The sequence below is a fragment of the Mastomys coucha genome, unplaced genomic scaffold (assembly GCF_008632895.1).
Source record: "Mastomys coucha isolate ucsf_1 unplaced genomic scaffold, UCSF_Mcou_1 pScaffold8, whole genome shotgun sequence".
In the NCBI taxonomy this organism is placed as follows: domain Eukaryota; kingdom Metazoa; phylum Chordata; class Mammalia; order Rodentia; family Muridae; genus Mastomys; species Mastomys coucha.
The window spans coordinates 50,145,719-50,167,262 of record NW_022196914.1 but is presented as its reverse complement, the minus strand read 5'-3'; the positions used below and the strand labels follow the sequence as shown (position 1 = coordinate 50,167,262).

General features: G+C 36.4%; 1 protein-coding gene across 3 annotated transcripts in view; it reads left to right on the top strand.

Annotated features, from left to right (window-relative positions):
* Vcan (versican) overlaps positions 1–21,544 on the top strand; it is a 97,136-nt gene that overhangs the window by 29,835 nt on the left and 45,757 nt on the right. For 2 of the 3 annotated variants that reach the window (XM_031360395.1, XM_031360393.1), the window contains exons 6-7: positions 954–1,247; positions 7,349–10,225. In XM_031360395.1, coding sequence (XP_031216255.1) covers positions 954–1,247; positions 7,349–10,225 — 3,171 coding nt within the window. The remainder of the gene's footprint in view (positions 1–953; positions 1,248–7,348; positions 10,226–21,544) is intronic. The other variant, XM_031360394.1, reaches the window with a different exon arrangement.

Here is a 21,544-nt window from a genome sequence, read left to right as displayed (position 1 = left end):
ATGAAATTTATTCTGTCTAGTTGTTATTCCAGCTGCCCAAATACAATGCCAGCTTAACAAACTTAATTAATTTTCCAGAATTTGGATGTTTTATGTTAAACTGAAATGAACGGTCTTTTCTCCTAATTGGATCTAGTGATGAACACAGTAAGCATTCAGAATTTGCTTGTTAATTAATTAGCAGGCCTAACAGTATCCCTTTTGGCTAGAATTCCTGCTAACATTTCTGGCGACCTGAAAATTAGGACATATGTCTTCTTTTCTGGATAGAACAAGTAAGAGAAACTGAGCAGGAAGAGGTCTCCGTTCAGAGGCCTGGGAACTTAAGCTGTTCAGTGGGAGCTGACGTCAACCCTCAAACACCCTTACCCTTGTACTGCCATGTAACTGTGGCTGCTACCCTGCCACAGCAGTCCTGAGCCAGGCACACAAGGCAGACTAAGAAGCCTTTCATTTCTACTGCTTCTGTCCTTTCCCAAATCAAATTCCTAGAGACGTTTCTTATCTAGTTGTTTGATCAGCAAGCTTAATCTGTATAGGTGGTAGTAATATGTGCGGAAAAGGTGGTCGGAGAACTACTGTTTGGTTTTAGAATTCTCTCACAGGATGTTGAACAACCACTTGGAAAGACTTGTTTGTCTTAAAAAAAAATTTCTCAAACTTTATTAGCAAACGAATGCTCCATCAACTTTTTGGGAGGAATATAGATGTATATACACACATATCCTCATCCATATACATACATACTCAAACACTTATGTAGAATTAAACTATTGTATATTAGTTTTATTATATGGTAATGATAGTTTTCTCAAAATAAACATGTGGCTATTTGCTCTACCGCATAAGCAGAGCTGCCTTCTTACTGTAAAATGTATCACATGTCCTCCCTCATCATTTATCAAATCTGGGAGAGAATGAGGAGTCGATCTAAGCCCTTCCTCTTCTTGCAGGCGATGTGTTCCACATCACTGCGCCCAGTAAGTTCACCTTCGAGGAGGCCGAAGCAGAGTGTATAAACCGGGATGCCAGGCTGGCGACTGTTGGAGAACTTCAGGCAGCTTGGAGGAACGGCTTTGACCAATGCGATTACGGCTGGCTGTCGGATGCTAGCGTGCGGCACCCTGTGACTGTGGCCAGGGCCCAGTGTGGAGGTGGTCTACTTGGGGTGAGAACCCTGTATCGTTTTGAGAACCAGACATGCTTCCCTCTCCCTGATAGCAGATTTGATGCCTACTGCTTTAAACGTAAGTGTTTGATATCTCTTTTAAAAATATAGATTAAAAACCTGCAGCAAATATACCCACTGAGGTTCAAGTGGATGTCGGGATGCATTCTGTATTCTGTACTAAGTGCTTGGAGCATCTACAGTTCAGTGACACAAACAGACTTAATACCAGAATTATAGTTAACACAGTAGGGAGTTTGGCAGGTGGGTTTTTTGGGGGGGGGGAATGGGAAGGTCATATTGGTGTCTTAACTGCACCCTGGTATGCCAAGAACCACAGAACACACCCTGAATTGAAACTTCTTTTTAACTGAAGCCTCTCAATGAATTTTCACTATTAATATAACAATGTTAAGACAACAGAGCTGAGTTAAACCTTTGAATCCTGTTTTATTTTGTTTTATTTATATCATTCTTATTGTAAAAAGGAGATAATTTAAGCCTTAAGGCATTGCAGGTAAGTATTTGTGCTGAAATTAATTATGATTATGTTCAATTCCCACCTAAAAGTGCATCATACTACTAAGTAATATAATTCACACATCTCATTTTGTTTCAAGTAATAGAATATGTGCCTTTTGGTGATTAATTTTGCTTTGAATTAATTAAGGTACAATACAGCCTCCTTCCAAGATGCCCCATGAATTGGCTGTGCTTGATAGATTTGCCTTGTAAAATTAATTTTAGGCAGCATTCATGCTATACATATTTTAATTGTATAGACATGCTTAAATTATTCCAAAATATTAGCCACATTATACAGTATTATAGTTGTAGAGTGTTTAACTAAAGTAGTAACTAGTCAATATTTTATTGTAATATTTACTTTAGCGTCTGTAAGATGTTAGCTAACAAATGCTTATATCGTTTAGTGACAGGCTAAGTCTGACATTGGGTAATAGAACAATATAACAAATGAAGTCTTTTGAACCAGCTTTCTAATTCCTTTTGCTAGATCAACAGGTAGTTAAAAAATAGCTAGAAAATATACTAGTTTGTTATTTATTAGTTTCTAAAGTGAAATATGCAGGAATTTTTTTCAGTGAGATAAAGACAGATGTAAACTTAAGCAGTGTATTGGAAAAGACATTGGGCCCATGAGCTAATAGAAACATGGAAAGGTATCATTCACAGACTTCCATCTCCCCACTAGGCTGCCTCTGTCTAAATCCCTACTTTAAACTCAGTTTTCAGAGGGTTATAGCCATATGTTGTGTATTAACTTAATTCAAGCTGGCTTTTTCATAAAAAAGGCCTAGAGAGAGGTAGCTTTTCTTCTCAGGCTTTGAAACAGCAAAGTCTTCCATAATCTTTTTCAGAAAGACAACAATAATAGTGAAATGTCTTATGCTAAATATAGTCATATATACATGTACACATATATGACATGTATATTCATTTGTTCTAAATTCTCTCATTAATGATATTCAAGTAAATCAGGTTATATGATAACTTTTACATTAAGTTACCAACTCGATGAAGGAACAGGCTTGGGTTGGCGGTGAGAAGGGGATGGAACAGAAAAAGTTAAAGCAAGGGTGAGTGGAGTGGCTGGCCTGACCACCTTACTTCATTAATTTTTTCCTGTGCTGTATAAAATTAACAACAGAAAAAATTAAATAACATAGAGAAGCCCAAGGTTTTCTGTAGCCATCAAGAATATTATTAGAGAGTTAATCCTGGCAGGCTTTAGGTTGTCTATGTAAATGAACTCACATGGGTACATAACGTAACAAGGTCCCTAGGTTTAAATAGATTGACCATGTGAAAAATAACCTACACAAGTAATTTATATTTATTATTTTTATATTCATTTAAACGTATAATCTTTAGGAGTAAAATACATCCCATGCCCGTGTAACCTGAAGTCAAGATTCTAGTTCACTTCATCCCTTCTTAAGACTGTAATTCCTAGTTCATTCAGCACATAAGAAGCTGAGAGTGTGGCAGAACCAACGGCTCCCTTTACTTTCTTTTGCATTTTGCAATGATTCTTTTAATATGTGAATCCATAAAGATTTAAAAATGATTTCCTAATGATTTGACAGATGTCCAGCTTTCCCATATAGTCCAGTGGTGACTAAACATGGCCTCAGCTGCAGTTCCCAAACTGATGTCAGTCATGTGCAGTTGCCTTGATAAGTCGAAAAGCAAGAGATGAATGTCTCCTATAAGCTGCTTAGTCTTGTCAAGCATAGAAAGTGGGCTTTTGGGCCACACAGTGAATAAACATTCCAAATCTCGTTGTTCTAATGCCCTCTTCCTTTTAAAGATAGTTCATAGTACATCTATAATATCAGCTAATGTGAACAGATAGGAATTGCCTGGTCAAATAAAGTTGAAAACGAGGCAACTAAATGCATCTTAAAAATAACCTCAATGACTATGGTCCTGTGATGAAACTGTCTACTTTCTCATTTTTTTTTTGGACTCAGGAATAAAAGCATTCTATAAAAGAATGAAGTTCAAAGCTTTAAAAGTCCATGTGGAATAGCTTCAGATTTAAGTGAATCAAAAATAATTAAAGACTTCTGAAATATTTCATAATACATGTCATTAAGGATCTCTAGAAGATGGGGAAAGGGCAGACTTCCCAAAAAAAAAACAAAAAACCTATTTAGACCTTGTTTTTTCCTAGCTTCTTTTTTATCAAAGTTTGAACATAAGAACCTTAACTATTTTTTAACTGTTTTTCAAACATGTTTATCAAATTAAAGAGCAGCATCTTTACTGAACACAGATCTTTGGTTGTCTCTGCATCTTCCTCAACTGGAACGGTTCCATTGATGACAACATACGCGTCTAAATTTCTAGTTACTGTTTGATCTGGTTTTTGAGCTCCCTTGTTTCTCCATCCTTCTTTCTCTGATTGATTATGTTTGGAACTAGAGTCTAGAGCAGCCTCAATTGTTTCCCAGCACTTCATGTACTTTAGTATGTATTTTCATGTTTATAATTAGTTTATTCTTCAAATTATGATCACTTCATTACCCCCCCCCTTTTTTTGTGCACTAAACAATTATGGGCCATTAGTTACAAACTGTAAGGTTTCCTTACTTTGTATTTCAAAATATTTCCTGTTTATTGAATTGGACTTAATTACCATCAATCTCTCATTAAACCTTAAAATGACAGTTTTAATTCTAACCCCATTGAATCTATAGAAATAGGTTCCTCAGATGTGACCCTCAAGTCCTCCTATGGGATAGCCATTACTCTTGTCACCTCTTCTCATGGTTTATACTCACATATGATTAATAAAATATAAAATATAAAAGAGTTGATAAAAAGTCGGTCAGTTATCCAAAATGTATACAGGATACTGTAAGAGTTAAATCAGTCATCAGGCTGCTAATTCAGGTTATATATTTTGTTAGGAAAATCTGCCTCACGTCTCACAACAGAAGCACAGCAAGGATAGCCCATAGGATGTAAACCACTATAAGCATGTTGATGCAAAACATCTGTGTGACAGACAGCTGCAAAGATTGGGAGGGAGTCTTTTTGGAAAAGAAGCATGCTGATTTTTGTTGGCTTCCTCAATAATGGCATTGAGAAAAAAAATTTCCGAAAGCTGAGTGTCCAATGTGACTAAAACTAAGGGAGGGTGCTTTTATAATGACATAGAATTGTATTCTCCTCCTTACATTAGTTGTCAGTAGAGTAATGCCATGGTATTTATTCATTCTTATGACATTTCTTTGTGGATAGAGATTTTTAAAAAATCATTTCCTTTTATGGAATGGCTGAAACAAATGGCACATATTATCAGATACACTGAGTTTTGATGGAAATCAGCTGTTAGGTTGAAGAAAAAGCCACCCAACCCCAAAAGGAAGTCTGAGGTTTTCCATTCCAACATTAGAATTAATTAACTTAATTGTAAACAGACTTTCTTAAACAGAGCTCTAAAATTATTAAACCCTTCTTTCCCCCTAAAAATAAAGTCACATAAATCCTGGCTTTGTAAGACATTTCTTATTGAGACTCGCTGCTATCAACTTACCATGCATCAGGCTAGAGGAGAGCAACAGAAAGCCAGAGTCATAACTGACAATGACATATGCTTATTTAATTTTTAAAATATGAGTCCATTTTTAAAACACCGTAAAAATATTTTCACGGAATTATAGAGAGTTGCTCTCTATAAGCAGGAGGACCCAATCCACAGGCTGTCACTCTGCTCCAATGCAATGTCACCTTCTGATTTTATTTCATCATCCATGAAAAATGCTAGAAGGGGAAAAAGTAAAATTACCATTCGGTTGTTATTAATAATAATATGATTGTATTTTCTCTTATATGAAGGTGTCTAAGAGTTTGTACTATGTTTCCATGGAAACTTTCTCCATACATATTTTTTACTGTTTCCCTAAAGGATGCAGTTATAAGACAAACATGAAGTCTGGCAGTTAAGTGAGGTAATGGTGATGGAATTTCAGAGGATAGAGAATTGAATTAAAGAAAATAGTCAGACATATTTCAGATCTTTAAGTTGTCCATGTCAATCAAAATCGACCAATGTTTGTGCCAGGAAATAAATGCAGTAGATTTTTTTTTGTCTTTTTTTTTTTTTGCAAGAGGAGAAAATAATTTACTTAACACAATTTTCAAAGTCACAGTATTCCTTTTGGTTAATTTCTTTTTTAATATAAAATGGTAAGTAGTGAGGTGATGGATTTGTAAAGAGCTTGTATTATAGTGGTAATACAAAAGTAAATGGGCACCATAGTTTCACTAGACAACTGATGATTTTGAGCTTTTAATTTTTTTTGGAATATCAACAGCTAATAATAAATTCTAGTAACTCCTCCACACAAATTGAAACTTATTACGTCCTATTCTGATTTAGGATAAAATCACATCATTATATCATAAAGTTCTGACAGAATAGATGAAGACAAAGGGCACTCAATTTTGTTTATTAACAATTCTTTTGGGGGAAGATACAAAGTTTTTAGAGTCTACTGATGCAACCATTTCTAGTAGAGAGGGCCAGCAATACTGAAACAAGGATGTTACAACATACACAATGGAGCAAGATGGTAGCTGTGTGTTTCCTCAGGACCATTCTTTGTCACTAGCAACTGATTTTTGGTTTTTAGTAAGTACTGATTGTTTTAGGAAATACAGTCTTTGTATGCTAAACTGCTCCATTTGCTCTGTGTGGAAAGGGATGTTTGCCTATAACATTGTCACTTTCCTATACAACTTAAATTTCCCTAAGCCAGCCAATCTCCATAAATGTGGAGTCTCTGTCATGTAGCATTTTATAATGACAGGGCTACTTTCACTCTCTGGTGATCAAGGCCGTCCATAGTTAGAGGCTGAAAAACCTATCATATAGCTACTTTACATCCTGTGCATTTGTGTTTCCTGCTAAAGACTGAAACAAAGACCTGGAATAAGCCAAACACAAGGTGTAGATACTCAGCAAACTGTAGAACTACCGCAAATGCCAACCAGCCTCTGCCAGACATGCTGTGTAATCTGCTGGCACCAAGTCTACAGAATTGAAAGGAAGAGGAAGACAAGTGTCCAACACCTGGAAGCAAATGAAGCACGGGTATTACAAGTCTAATATCCTGTTTATGAAAGTCTACACATTATGGACAGTGTCATGGTTTGTGTGTAACTTGGTTCCATTTGATGTGGCTTTTTGTTGTTTTGCAGTCTGAAACACTCCCTCTCCCCTGAGACACTATGCAGCTGAAAAAGAAGGCAATATTTGAAGAAAGCTAACAGCAGGGACCTTAGCCTCCAGATAACAAGTCAAACTCTCCTTCTCACTACTGTAGCTCATTACAGAGAACCATGTACAAAAATTTGGCATTAAGAACTTTTTGGCATTTACTTATCTTAAAACACATAATGTTCATTTTTTGTGAAAGCAATTATTTACATAATCAAATATAACACTTAACAATACAAAACACTTACAAGTTTATGACTAGATCAATTATCCTCCTTTTTGTTAATTTGAGTTTAGGTTTTAGGCTTCCTCATATCACAGATCACTTGGGTCCAGTTACAAATACAGAGCCACACTTAAGCACTCACTGGTCGTACAACCCCTTATAAATAACTTGTCTAATTAACTCTTTGAAATTATCTTTCTAGCTAAACAGAATATATCAGAGACAACCACGATCGAAATGAATATCCTCGCAGAAACTGCATCACCCAGTTTATCCAAAGAACCACACATGGTACCTGACAGAGCTACACCAGTCATTCCATTAGTCACCGAATTACCTATTTTTACCACACACTTCCCTCCTGCAGGAAATATAGTCAATTCTGAACAGAAATATGTAGTCTATTCTCAGGCTATCACAGACAGATTAGCCACTGAATCACCCACAGCTGCTGGGAATACCATCGACTCTTGGGATGTGGATGACTACTTGCCTTCTGGGTCAGGACCACTTGAAAAGCCAGATATATCTGAAATTAAGGAGGAAGAACTCCAAAGCACAACTGTCATCTCCCAACATACTACTGGCTCACAGGATGGAGTTACAGAGGATATGCAAACACAGGAATCAGTTACACAGATTGAACAAATAGAAGTGGGCCCCTTAGTGACATCCATGGAAATCACAAATCACATTTCTTTCAAGGAATTGCCAGAAACCAAAACACCATTTGGATCCACAGAAGTGACCCTGGAACACAAAACTGAAATGCCAACAGTAAGCACCAGTCCTGAACTGACAACCACAAGTCACTATGGATTCACCTTGAGAGAAGATGATAGAGAAGATAGAACACTGACAGTTAGAGCTGGTCAGAGCACCCAGGCCTTTAGCCAAATCCCTGAAGTCATCACAGTATCAAAAACATCAGAAGACACAACCTACTCACAGCTAGGGGACTTGGAGTCCATTTCAACATCAACAATAACCATGCTTGACACAGATGGATCACTGATAGATAAGGAGAAAGAACCCAAAATTAATGGTAAGATGACTGAAGATGAGTTTGATCAATCACAACCTACAACCACCTTCCCATCACAGCATCTTACAGAAGTAGAATTGCTTCCATATTCTGGTGACACAATATCAGTAGAGAGGATATCCACAGTTATTTATCCATCATTACAAATAGATGTGACACAAGGAAGAGAGAGAACAGAAACACCAAGACCAGAGTTGAAAAAAGATCCTTACACAGTTGATGGGATATTAAAGATCACCAAAGATCCATTTATAGGTACAACAGAAGAAGGCTTCTCTGGAATGCCTCTCTCTACATCTTCCTCAGAGTCTTCAGTGGAAAGGACAGAATCTGTTTCCCCAACATTGACAACTGAGAAGTTAACTGTGAAGCCAACAGAAGCAAAAGATGTGGAAGAAATGACAATCCTGACTAGATTAGAAACAGATGTTACAAAGTCTGACAAAGATGTTACAAGAGTTCATTCTACCCACAGTACTTTAAATGTGGAAGTGGTCACAGTATCAAAATGGCCAGGGGATGAAGATAATTCAACTTCAAAGCCTTTACCCTCAACAGAACATTCAGGCTTTACAAAATTGCCCCCTGTATCACTTAGCACTATAGGAATAAATGGAAAAGATAAAGAAACCCCAAGTTTCACAGATGGAGGAGATGAATACACTCTTTTCCCAGATGGTACTCCAAAACCTTTAGAAAAGGTTTCTGAGGAAGATTTAGCATCTGGAGAATTTACAGTTACATTTCAGACATCTACATCAATTGCCAGTGCAGAAAAGTCAGCTTCAGGAGAGCCGACAACTGGAGACAGGTTTCTGCCCACCACAAGCACAGAAGACCAGGTCATCAATGCAACTGTGGAAGGAAGTGCTCTGGGTGAAGATACAGATGCCTCCAAGCCACTATTTACTGGCCCCCCATTTGTCCACACCTCCGATGTGGAAGAATTGGCGTTTGTTAATTATAGTAGCACACAGGAATCCACTACTCATGTAGACATATCCCATACTAGTCCTCTTTCCATAATTCCCAAGACAGAATGGAGTGTATTGGAAACTTCTGTTCCACTAGAAGATAAGGTTCTAGGCAAATCTGATCAAGATATCCTTGAACATCCTCATCTACAAACAACCGTGTCTCCTGAAGCTTCTAGAACAACAGAAGTCTCACAGGAAGAAACCCAGGAAGAACCACAAACCCCAGGGAGCCCATTTCCTCCTCTCAGTTCTACTGCAGTTATGACCAAGGAGACAACAGCATTTGAAGAGGGGGAGGGGTCAACATATACTCTCTCTGAAGACAGATTGATGACAGGTTCTGAAAGAGTCCCAGTTTTAGAAACAACTCCAGTTGGTACATCTTACCCACCTGGTGCAATAACAGACCAGGAAGTGGAAATGGATACAATGGTATCACTGATGTCAACCATTAGGCCAACAGTAGTTTTAAGTAGAGAGCCAGAAGTAATTTATGAAGAAGAAGGTAGTAGTCCAACAGAATTTGCATCAACTTTAAGGCCCTTCCAGACTCATGTCACACAGCTTATGGAAGAAACTACCAAGGAAGGAAAACAGACATTCTTAGATTATACAGCTTTAGGCTCAGGGTTGTTTGAACCCAGAGCCACTGAGCTCCCAGAATTTCCAACAGCTCCAAGTGATATTAGTGTCTTTACTGCCGTTGACAGCCTTCACAGAACACCATCCTTGAGGCCATCTTCATCATTCACCGAGGAACCACATGTATTTGTGAAAGAGCCCAGTGAGAAAACAACAGGTGACATTATACTTCCTAGGGAACCTGTAACCCAGCACCCTCTGACAACTCTCACTGATATCATAGCCAAGAAAACAGAATCTGATATTGATCACATGACCTCAAAGCTTCCTGGAACACAGCCAACAAAACCATCAGTTGTGGAAAGAAAAACAACCTCCAAACCTCAAGACTTGCCTACTTCACCACCCCCAGCAGGGACCAAATTCCACCCTGACATAAATGTTTATATTATTGAGGTCAGAGAAAACAAGACAGGTAAGTCTTTGCTTTCAAGGCAATCAGCATTTTCTCTTGAAAGTTAAAATACCCATCATACCAAATGCTGCCATTAGATGATAACAATAACTGGAGTGTCAAAAGTATGTTAGCTTCATGCACCTGTACAAAAATTGGAAGGATATGTTAAACAGTTTGGAAGAGTGTTAGGTACGGTTTTATTTTGAAAGTTGTAAGAAGCCCTGCTTTGTCATCTAATACAACCACTTCATCATTGTTACATCCCTTCAGAGCGTGTAGAACAAAGTGTTTTAATTTCCGTGTCTTCCATACATTACTACTCATGTGTAGCACTAGCCGGTGCTAACATTCCATTGGTCTGCAACCATTAACCTTCAGCACTCACAATGTAGACAGCTAAATGATTTTGCATATCCCTAGGGATGATCGAACCATCTCTAAAGGTTTGTTTTCTTCTCTTCCAGGATTTTGCAGGCTTATCACATAAGTTGTGGAATGGGTAATAGGTCTACTTTAATTCAAATTTAACAGTTATAAGATATTGACTCTGTGTGTGTGTGTGTGTGTGTGTGTGTGTGTGTGTGTAGGTATTTTAATGTAGTTTTTATTGTTTAAAACCAAGTACAATCTAGCTAAGTCCTAGGAATTGCTTGGAATCATTAACAACTTCAGAAGGTGGATTTGTGAACATGACATTGTCTTTCTAAAAGGCGAGCCATGATGGTTTTATTGTGATTTCATCGTCTCTTCTAACAGCTGTTTATTTGCATTGGCGAATACTTGTAGTTATCATTATCAAACATGGTTTGTTTGTACTGAAGACTGACAGTACATGGTCATGTTATGTAAACTCGAAAAGCTGAATTGAGAGTGCATAGCACCTACAGTCTGATGGACTATTTCACATTTCTTTGTTTCACATTTCTTTTAAATTTAGAGCTTTAGTCTACTGGTTCTATTAAATCTTTCAGTTCAAATTCTGATATGAGAATTTTATGAGTTAATGTCCATTTTTCTGTGGCCTGACTCTGAGAAGCCTTATGATGAGAAGCATGCCTGCTTATCAGTTTCTTTCTTGGTATTGGAATATGCCCTGCTGGGTGTCATTCAGAAGACAGATGGTCTTTTCATCAGGGTTATCAGGAGTACAGCTGTTGGAATTGTATCTCCAATTCAATTGGTAACCAGTGATGTACACAGAAACTTCATGGCTTCTGTTTGCTCATCTTCCCCCCAAATTTTCTTGGTGTGAACATATCTTTGTGACATGAACATAAGACCACACAACCCCGCATTACCAAGTTCATCTCCTCCTCTCAGCATAGCTTTTTAGAAGCCAGGAATAAAACAGGATTTTTTTTCCTTTTGCTACTGGTACAGTATTTTGTAAATCATAAATGTTTTTTTATCTTCTACATTATTTCTACATCTCACAGAACTGGAGTTGAAAATGGAAATGTTACCAAGAAGTAGAAATTGGATTGCTGTTAGTTAGAACTGAAACTTAAAACTGTAACTGTGGTGTGCGGGGCAGGGAATCCAGAGGAGAAGTTGATATCAGCCTTTGATTTTGGAATTTATAAAGCTCATACCAATTAAGTATGTGCCTTCGCAGATTATCTTATTGTGTTGTTAATGGTGTACTTAGTTGTATCAAATAGTATGAAACCAGAAATGTAAAGCACCTAACAACCGCTGTGGATGAAGCTTGTGGATTCAGCTTAGGGCATTCAAACTACAAAATGGAAAAAGCCTGACGATTGACCGCATCCACCCTCCCCACTGCCACCAAGCACTGGCAATCATCAGGTGAAAAGCAGAATCACTACATTTATAAATAGTAGTTCAAATGGAGGGTCTGCATAGTCTAAGGCAGTAATAGTTTATGCAGAAGTGTGCCTTTATAGGTGCCTTGTGGTCTCCATGCAGCTGGACCTGCATAGTTGGTTTCTTTCCTCCACTTCTAAACCATGAACATTCTGAGAAAATCGTGAACTATCTCGCCATTTTCATCAGGCATGTTTCCAGTATGTTCATGTTGGGAGGGGCGTGGTTTCTCTGTTATGTGGTTGTATGTGTTCTAGTTACACATTCTTCTTAAAATGACAGTGGGTTTTGCTATTTTCAGAAGTCGACAAGATTTACTCAGACCCAACTACTCATTTAGCAAATGTTGCTAGTTTTCTAACAATAACCTAATTTTCACAGTATATTGAACTTTTCCCAGGAAAACCCTAACACAGATGTTCAGTTAAGTTTTAAGGCAGGTCTGTTAATGAGGAGCCATGGAAAGTGAAACTTTTTATATATCCAGACTGGAAAATCCTTGGTGCATGCATGCTGTTGTATAAACCTATTCACCTGAATAGAATTTACCTTCACATTTATTCTGCATCCAAGAGAGTGAAAATGCCACCCAGGCTACATCAAACCATGGCATTTATAATTTCTGCTGCACTCAGAGAGTGATATAAAGCTTGACTTTTATGAAATACCATGAAACAAAACATGCACGCTTACATCATCTACTCAGATGCACATTAATGGCAACATTGGTTCTGCTGCTGGCGGGTAACTGTAGTTAACAGTTTAAAAATCTGAGGGAACTTCTCAGCCCATAAAGGTTTTATGAGCTGAAAAGTGCTGTGGGGTGTGGTTAACTGTGATTCAGGGATGCTGAAACCTTGACTCGTCTATTGCAGGAGTAATTTGCACACCTGCACTTGGGGAAATTAATAGAAGGCTTTCTTTGTGAACATGTCTGAAGGCTATAGGATTTGGCAATATAGAAAGGGTTTCTTCAGAAATATCAGGGTTTTTGTTGTTGCTGTTTTGTTTTGTAGTCGGGAAAGAGTACTCAGGTTAAATTACTTGAAAAATTACAAATTAGTGAAACAGAATTGCAACTGTTAAAACAAACACAAACAAACAAAATCTAGCAGTATCTTTGAATCAACAAAATAATGGTAGGTGTTAAATGTCAGCATCATGGCAGTACTCATTGCCATACCTCCACATGTAGATTCATATACACATATGTCAGCTCTGCCTGACTAAGTTTGCCTTTTTTTTTTTTTTTTTTTTTTTTTTTTTTTTTTTTTTTTTTTTTTTTACTGTTTCACTGTCATCCTAAGTATAAAAGTATGAGATGGGTGTAAATCTAAATATTAAGTAGAAATGGTATAAATATAAGATACTGATGAGATTGTTCATGTAGTAATATGCACATCACTTAGATTTTGAGAAGCACAGAATTCTTGCCACTACTTTAGAACTCATTTGTCCACATTCCTCATGCAGAATTACCACCCTTCATTGGTCACATCATTTAGAAACAACTCCCATCTACTTTATTTCTTCTACTAATTTTAGATATGAAAACATGCGTACATAAAGGTATAGGCTTGTTTTTAAGAAATTGGGTATCCTGGGGAATATGAGCTACAAGGGACTCCAATGAGCAGTCTGCATAAACGCTGATAATCACTAACTGGGTACATACCTCTTACTTTATAAGAAAGTTTTATACAATCTTGATTTATTTTATGTTTTGCTTTCATAGTAGGGAAAATAGTACTTATTCTTTCAAAATTGAATTAATTTTTAATTGAGAAATTTTTATATAATATATTATATAATTTTTAAAAATCACATTTTACATTTAAGGAATTTAATAATCACATGTAAAATACTTTGTGTGTGTATGTGTGGCTTTTTTTTTTACTTAGAGGATTCCATTCTTCAGACAATATTTTACAGAGGTATTCGTGTGTTAGAAAATAGTGGCTGTAGTGTTTGGGTGGACAGGCTTGCTTCATCAAACCCAGACGAAAAGTGACCTGAAGATATAACTGAAAACAAAACAGAAACACTTATTCCTGGATGATATCTAAAGGGAAAATATATTTTCATTTCTAAATTTTTTTATGTTATTACTTTACTCATACATATATATATTTATTTGCCTGCTATTGTGTGTGTGTGTGTGTATGTGTGTGTGTGTGTGTGTGTGTGTGTGTGTGTGTGCAACACTTGCATGCCTGGTGCTGCAGGTAGGGCTCAGATGTGGCTGTCAGGTCCCCTAGAACTAGGGTTGCAGATGATTGTGAGATATGGATGCTGGGAATAGAATCTAGGTCATTTGCAAGAACATTCGGTACTCATAATTGCTGAGTTATTGTTCCAGTCCCCCAAATATATTTTTAGTAGGAATTATCATTATTATGACTACCCTTACTTAGCTCATACAAAAGTATACATTTGTCAACAATAGGTAACTTGCTGTCTCTATTCATTATACTAAACGAGGCTATTTAAGTCAATGTTGCTTCAATCTTGTTGACATCTCTGTGCTATTATATAATGTTATTTATAATGCAAAGAAACAAATAGAACCATATTTTGCTATTTGCTTGACGAAAAGAGCATGTTAAAAATTGTAGTGAATGTTGGTTTACAGCCATGCCTCTTTAAATGTAAACTGGAAGCAGCTATAGCTCCTCTGTAATTTAACTGTAATGTTGATTCTATAGGGCCCATGAGCAGAACCCACCAGCTTCCAGCACTTCTATGTGCATGATAATTGGCTTGGTTATGACAACAGCCATTTTAACTCTTTTCTCAAGAATGACTCTTTAGTGACTTCTTTTAAATGTGTCCATGCGTTGCCATAGCCTTGTCTTATGCTTTTATTACATGCTCAGAACTTTTCCAGCAAGGGGCTAGCTAAGAGAAGAGGTGACACAGAACAAATCAGAAGGCAAAGGAACTCAAAACTCTTTGTATTTTCAGTCTAGAGTGGTAAAGCTTAAATTACTTTCATATTTTCAAGGAGACTCGCCAATTTTGTCATTTTAGAAATGCATCGAACTACTTCTGAGTGAAGCCAGTTTTCCATATACAAATGTGGTTGTATAATGATGTAAGGTCAGTTGCAGATCAATTCTAAGAATAGTGAGGATGAACTGGGGAATGTGGATATACTGAGACTTTTCAGCAAAAGATGTCACATGTATATTTTCAGGTATATTGAGATATTATGGCTTTCCCCAATATAATTGATGTGAGAAGAAACAGAAATTATCCTTTTGTATAAGGGCATCCCCTGAAGGCCTGAGAATCTATCCATCTTACTTATAATGGTATCCCTTGGAGAGATAGTGCCATAATTTTAGTATAAATCAGGGTGGAAACAGATCTAGTAGCAAGAGGAGGATTTAAATACATATAATGATGCAGTTTATTTGTTGGAGGGAAAAATCTTTATAACCTATACTACCTCTGAATGATTAGGGCCATGTGTAATGTGTCTCATCAATGATGCAGAGTTTAAGCAGGGTAGTTTGAAATATAAAGAATCCCTACAGTAAGAGATAAAGTTTCTAGATTTTTCTTATTGAAAATGTAAATGTCGTGTCAGTAAGATGTCCTGAATTTTTCTGTACACTCATATAATTAGTACATAATACATGTGTGAGCTGCTCTTGCAGAGTTAATGGTTTCTCACAGCAGGAACTTGTTCCTGATGTCTTATGGAAAAGGTCATTTAGTTACCTTAGCCATATGCTCTGAAGGTGGTTGTTTTATTAAAGTGGAAAAGATGAGGCATAAATATGTTAATGTATGTTTCTAGAAATATACAGGAAGATAATATAATTCTCATTTTCACCATCAGTAGCTCATGCTTCTTGGCTTTCTAGGGAGCCCACAATGTCATGCTTTAATAAGTATGTCAGAGAGCAGTCCCAAATAAGATCAGCAGTTTCTATACTAGATAAGGCCTCATAACTCATCTCAGAGAAAACTGCAATATTCACCCCATCCTTGAGAACCATTCAGGTTCCCAGGACACTCATAACCAAACCAATCAAAGTTAGGAGGGGATAATCATTTAAGTTGCAACTGTCTGACATAGATGGACACAGGGACATCTCCCAAGGCATATTTTTCCAACACTGCTTCTACACTTGGTTGTAGATCAGAAGCATCCAAATAAAGTAACCCTAACTCAAACTACCCCAGACAACTGAGCTGAATTGCTGGTGGGAGATATAAGCATTGCCATTTAATTCCTTTTCAAAATCTGCCTGAGATATTGTTCATATTTGACATCTTTATAGTTTTGCTGAAGATGTTAACGTATTGAACATCTAATAGAGCAAAGAGCTCCTGACTCTCTAGCCTGCTGAGAAATAGCCTTTGTCAGGTTAAGATGTACTCTGCCAGCTTTGAGTGGAATTTGCCTGATTTAATCTTTCTCTGCTGAAACTGTAGTCAGTGGTCAGATTTTGGCAAGTATTCTGCTTGTCACAAGTCTTACTATGCCTTGATATCTGTAAGTCAGGAAGAAAATGGAATGAAATATCTGTGACTTATATGTTCTTTCAAAGTACTGGGAATAATTACCATTGAACCCAAAGTAGTAGTGATGACTGGGCACTATATTTTTAGTCTCTTAGAATTGCATATCTCAGCTATATCCTATATTGTTGTTAAGTCCTGTCTGCAAATCCAGGAACTAAAAGTGATCCATTAATGACATAATAATTCCTTTTCTTTGTGTAGATCAAGTAAATTTCTTCAATTAATTTATATTTGAAGGAAAAAAACAATTTTCATAGCCTTCATAGAAACCTACATATATTTGAACAGTTGGTTAATGATTAACAAATACTGAGACCATGGCTGTACATTCTTGATGTATCACCAGTATCTAGATTTCCATGACCACAAAATTCTCTACTATTTGAGATTTTTTTGTATAATTCATTTGTCCCTATCTTTGTGCTATAGTTACCACCAAAGACCCACTATTACTTTAGTTAGAGATATAAATCTTTGAAAGAGACTTCAGTATAGTGACAACCTTTTGATTCTTAATGCTAAATCATTAGGAAGATATTATTGCAACTGTATTCTCAAAGGGGAGACTAATTGGGTAGAATAGTTAGTGTTTACAGAATTTTATCCTATACTTACAAGATCACTTTACTTTAATTCTGGAAAATAAATCTGAGAAACATGAGATGAGAGAATAAAGTTCTGTGATGGCAAAAACCTGTAATGGGCACTTGGGAGGTTGAGAAAATAGGGTGGCAAAAACAAACTAATAACAAACTATTTAATGTAATTTCTATGCCCCACATTTAAAAATACAGCCATTTTCTATGTGAGAGTGGTATCTATCTATCTAGCATTTACCTATTTGACCTGAGACTTCATAATTGGAAGGGCAATGCAAAATAGAGGAAATTAAGATGCTGTCTTTTTGAAGCAGGTTGAAGAAGGAATGAGGGTTGTATTGAAGTAGGACTCTAGAATTGCTGACCCATCATGTACAGTACAGAAATGCTAGCAGAGAACACAAGGAGCAGGGTGATTGTGGGCCAGTTAGTGGGTCTGTTTGAACATCCCATTGAAAGGATCAATTTGAAGAGAGATGACTGGAAGCAAGAATAATTTTTGACAAAGGAATAGCAAAATAGAGTTTGTTTCTACTCTGTAGCTTGGTGGATATAATTTTAGAATCTGAAGAAAAACTATAAATTTACTTATCAGAGCCCTTTGCTTTATGTAATCAAAGATTTCCTTACTTTTAAGTTATCAATTCTGATTCTGGTATTAAAATATCTATTTGTGTATCTGTATCTATATCATCTATGTGTATGTATGTATATCAAAGGACTCAAGCACTAGAGAACTAAAGCAAAATGGATAGCAATGTTCCACTTTATGGTTGGCCCTTATCTGGTCAATTCAAAAAGTTATAAGTATAAGTTCTTTGTCTGAATGTATGTCTGTGCTCCACTTGCATGCCTGGTACCCACAGAGGCCAGAGAGAGTGTTGAATCCCCTGCAACTGGAGTTATAGCAAGTAGTCAGTTTTGGAGGTGCTGTGTAGGTTCTAGGAATCTAACCCAGATCCTTCGGAAGAACAGCCAGAGTTTTAATCTGCTGAATGATCTCTCCAGCCTATATTTGCTATATTATTTTTTAAAAATCAATTTTTAGAGAATTCCACAGAATGTATTTGGATTATACTCACCCCAACTCTGCTCAGATCTACTTTGACTACCCAGTCCACCCAATTGCATGCCATCTTTGTACTTTTTCAACCTATTTGTATTTGTGCTGCTCAAATGCTCCTTGAGTTTAGAGCTGTCTCATGGATCATGGTCAGCCTAGCAAGAAGATTGGTGCAGGAAGCATTTTGAAGTCCAATTGCTGAAATTACTTGTTTTTAGTGTAGTTCTTTCTTACTACTTAGGTATTCCTCAGATATCTGTGATTGCTTGAATATGCTGTCTAGGAAATCAGGTGCTCCATTAAAAGGGAGTAGACTCCCCTATGCTCTTTCTAAGGAAGATGAGGTTACACTAAGTGATGCCTCCTTAACTTAACTCAGGCAAGATGACTGCATCTAAAAATAGCCTTTGTCCTTGAAGGAACTGTGCTATCTGAGAATAATTGGAAGCTGAAAAACATGCCTATTTACTATAACATACCAGCCTCTTTAATGTGAGGCCATCAGAAGTAACCTCATTATTTACATGTGTATGAGCCTTTCTGGATGTGATGTTTGTGAACTGAGAAAAAGGTGTGTGGTACTCAGCACACAAAGGCTTCCAAAGGAATACAACAGGCTTGAGTGCTACTCCAGGTAGGCCATGGCTAGCTAAGTCATAAGTAGACAAGGATGACAGAGCACAGTGATCAAGCTCTTTGATCTTGTTCACCTCTCTGGTGTTTGGGAAGGCTGTTTTGTAGATATAAGCATCAAGTACTACCCAAGAATTGAGGGAATGAAGGAGCAAAAGCATCTGCCAACATTTTGGAAGGCATTTGTGTCCTGATTTTTAATGTTGTTGTTTAAAATACTAAGCTGGGGTAATCTATGTCACAAATCTTTAAAAATGCTGAGGATTCAGAATATTTTAAGTAATTTGATTAAAAAAAATCACATGTCCTTCTTTTTCTCCCTTAAAGTACTACTTAGTCATTTATTTTAATTAAAAATTGAGGATTTACAGATACACAAAAGCTTGACATTATGAGGATTTTCAGGATTCTTCACTTTAAGATTTACAAGTACCTTCCAGGAATCTGCAGTGTGGCTATTTTATTTTTGGAATAAGGCACCTGATATACATATGAGCAAATTCCATTTTAAAGGAAACACAGTCTTATCTGTCAACGCTGAGTAGGCTGCAATATCTTTTACTTAATTAGACTCTTAAGCTTAAACTATAAAATCTCAGAAGAGAATATGAACTTTGACCAGTCACCTATGCAAGATAGCAACTACTACGTTTTGTGTCTGATTACAGAATGACTGCAACACTTATGCTGTATCTGCAGAATTCTGCTATGAAGTACTTAAAAATACTTGGTGAATAGTTTAAGGTCAGTTATCCATAAAGCCTTGTGTTAAATGCCATTAAAAACCCATTAATTGCAGTACTAGTATATTCGAGTCAAGCTGTTAAAATATAACCATATAAACATAGAAAAGATTATACATGCAGTCTACAGAGTTCTGTGGTTTGACTCTTGAAATCTAAATAAGTTATATTCTCCTTAGAGTAAAATTCTGAAATAAAGCACTCTTTTAAAAGGGCCCACTCTTTTATGAACCTGGACTGTCAGCAACCCTGTTAAGTCTTTCTTGTAAGTGTGAAATAGAGCAGATCACTATTTTGCAATGGAACAGGACTTTGACAATAGCATACGTGTCCCCCCACCATATGCCACAAAGAAACTTTTCTGGTTTGCCATAATTATAGCGGCTCAGACTCTTTAAGTATATGTGTAGCAGGTGGGGGTGGTGACAGGAAAGGGGGATGCAGAGGCAATTTTGGAAAATGAATAAATAAAAATGCTGAGTAGGATTTTATGAGTTGTAAGGAATTATTGATGGTAATTCAGGCCATGTGGCCAGGAAGAATTCATCTACATATGTGTACTGTAGATAGAGTTTTCTATAAACTCTGCCCTTATTCATGAAATGTTGAAAGTATGGGAACAAATCAGATATATATGGACAGAAAAAAATGTGAAAAAGCATGAAAATTCAAAATCCTAGGTAGTTAACATTTTTCCATCCTCACACCAAAGTTAAGAAATCCAAGGAAAGCATTTTGTAAGTTGACACAACCTGAACAAACAGCCACTTGGTGCCAACCCATGAGGATACTCCTTTCAGAAAAGGTAAATAATAACTCTGACTCTCATTCTGCATTTTTTGTTTGCTCTAGTTAAGTCCTTTTTAGTAGGAAAATTCTAGGACTCCATTTAACACAAAGATTGTGATTTCATATTATATTAGAATTTTTTGTCAAATAAATACATTTTAGATGCTCTTGTCACATAGAAAACCACATGGCATACTATGTGCATTTGCTTTTCTATGCTAATCACTCTACTACCCATAAATATATACTAAACCTAATATATATCTACTAAGTCTAGCTGACAAGAAAAAATTACAGTATTTCTCAAATGGGGAACATTATGTATTAATGAAGGAAAACAAAATGAAACCCATGAGAATGTTAGTCATTTAAGCCAGGTACATTTTGGCCCTCTAGGTAAATTTTCATGAATATATGCATATGTTATAATTTAATCTGGACTTATTCAACTGTATTTAAATAGTATTGATGAGAAAGTACTTGTTTTAGTGACATAATTGTTGATATTATATTCCAAGAGTTCATATGCAAAGGCATTTTAATGTGTCCTACGTTTTGAACATTGTCTTTATATTCCTTCTTATAAGACAAAGTATATCTTTGTTCAAACTATCTGCAATTTTTACTGTATCTTCTTTTATAGCTTACAATGGTTACTATAAGATAATAGTAACAACTAATATTGGATAGACATAATTTTAATGATGCTTCTATAAAAGGTTAGGTATTTAATCATTTTCTTAATTTAGTGTTAAAGATTTGTTCCAACATCTATGCCAGAAATAGCATGTATTTCTTTTGTGCTTTGATGTGCACTGGAACTAGGCATGGATCTAAATTCTCTTTGTGACTAAAATACTTTTTTAATTGCTTAACTGTCCATATGCTTTAGCTTGGAAAAATGGAATCCAAGTGTATACATTAGAATGGATAGAAACGTGTACAATGTGTCTAGTGTGAAGGTTAAATAGAAAGTTATAGTTAGAGTGAAAAAGTAGACACATAAATAATATTTTAGTAAAATGATTCGGTGGGTAGGTGGTTGCATATAGACAGTATAACTTTTTCATTTCAGTTATTAGGGAGAAAGAAAAAGTGAAATTACACTTTTGTGTCTCCTGAAGTCATGTTTGTTGGCTTTCAACAT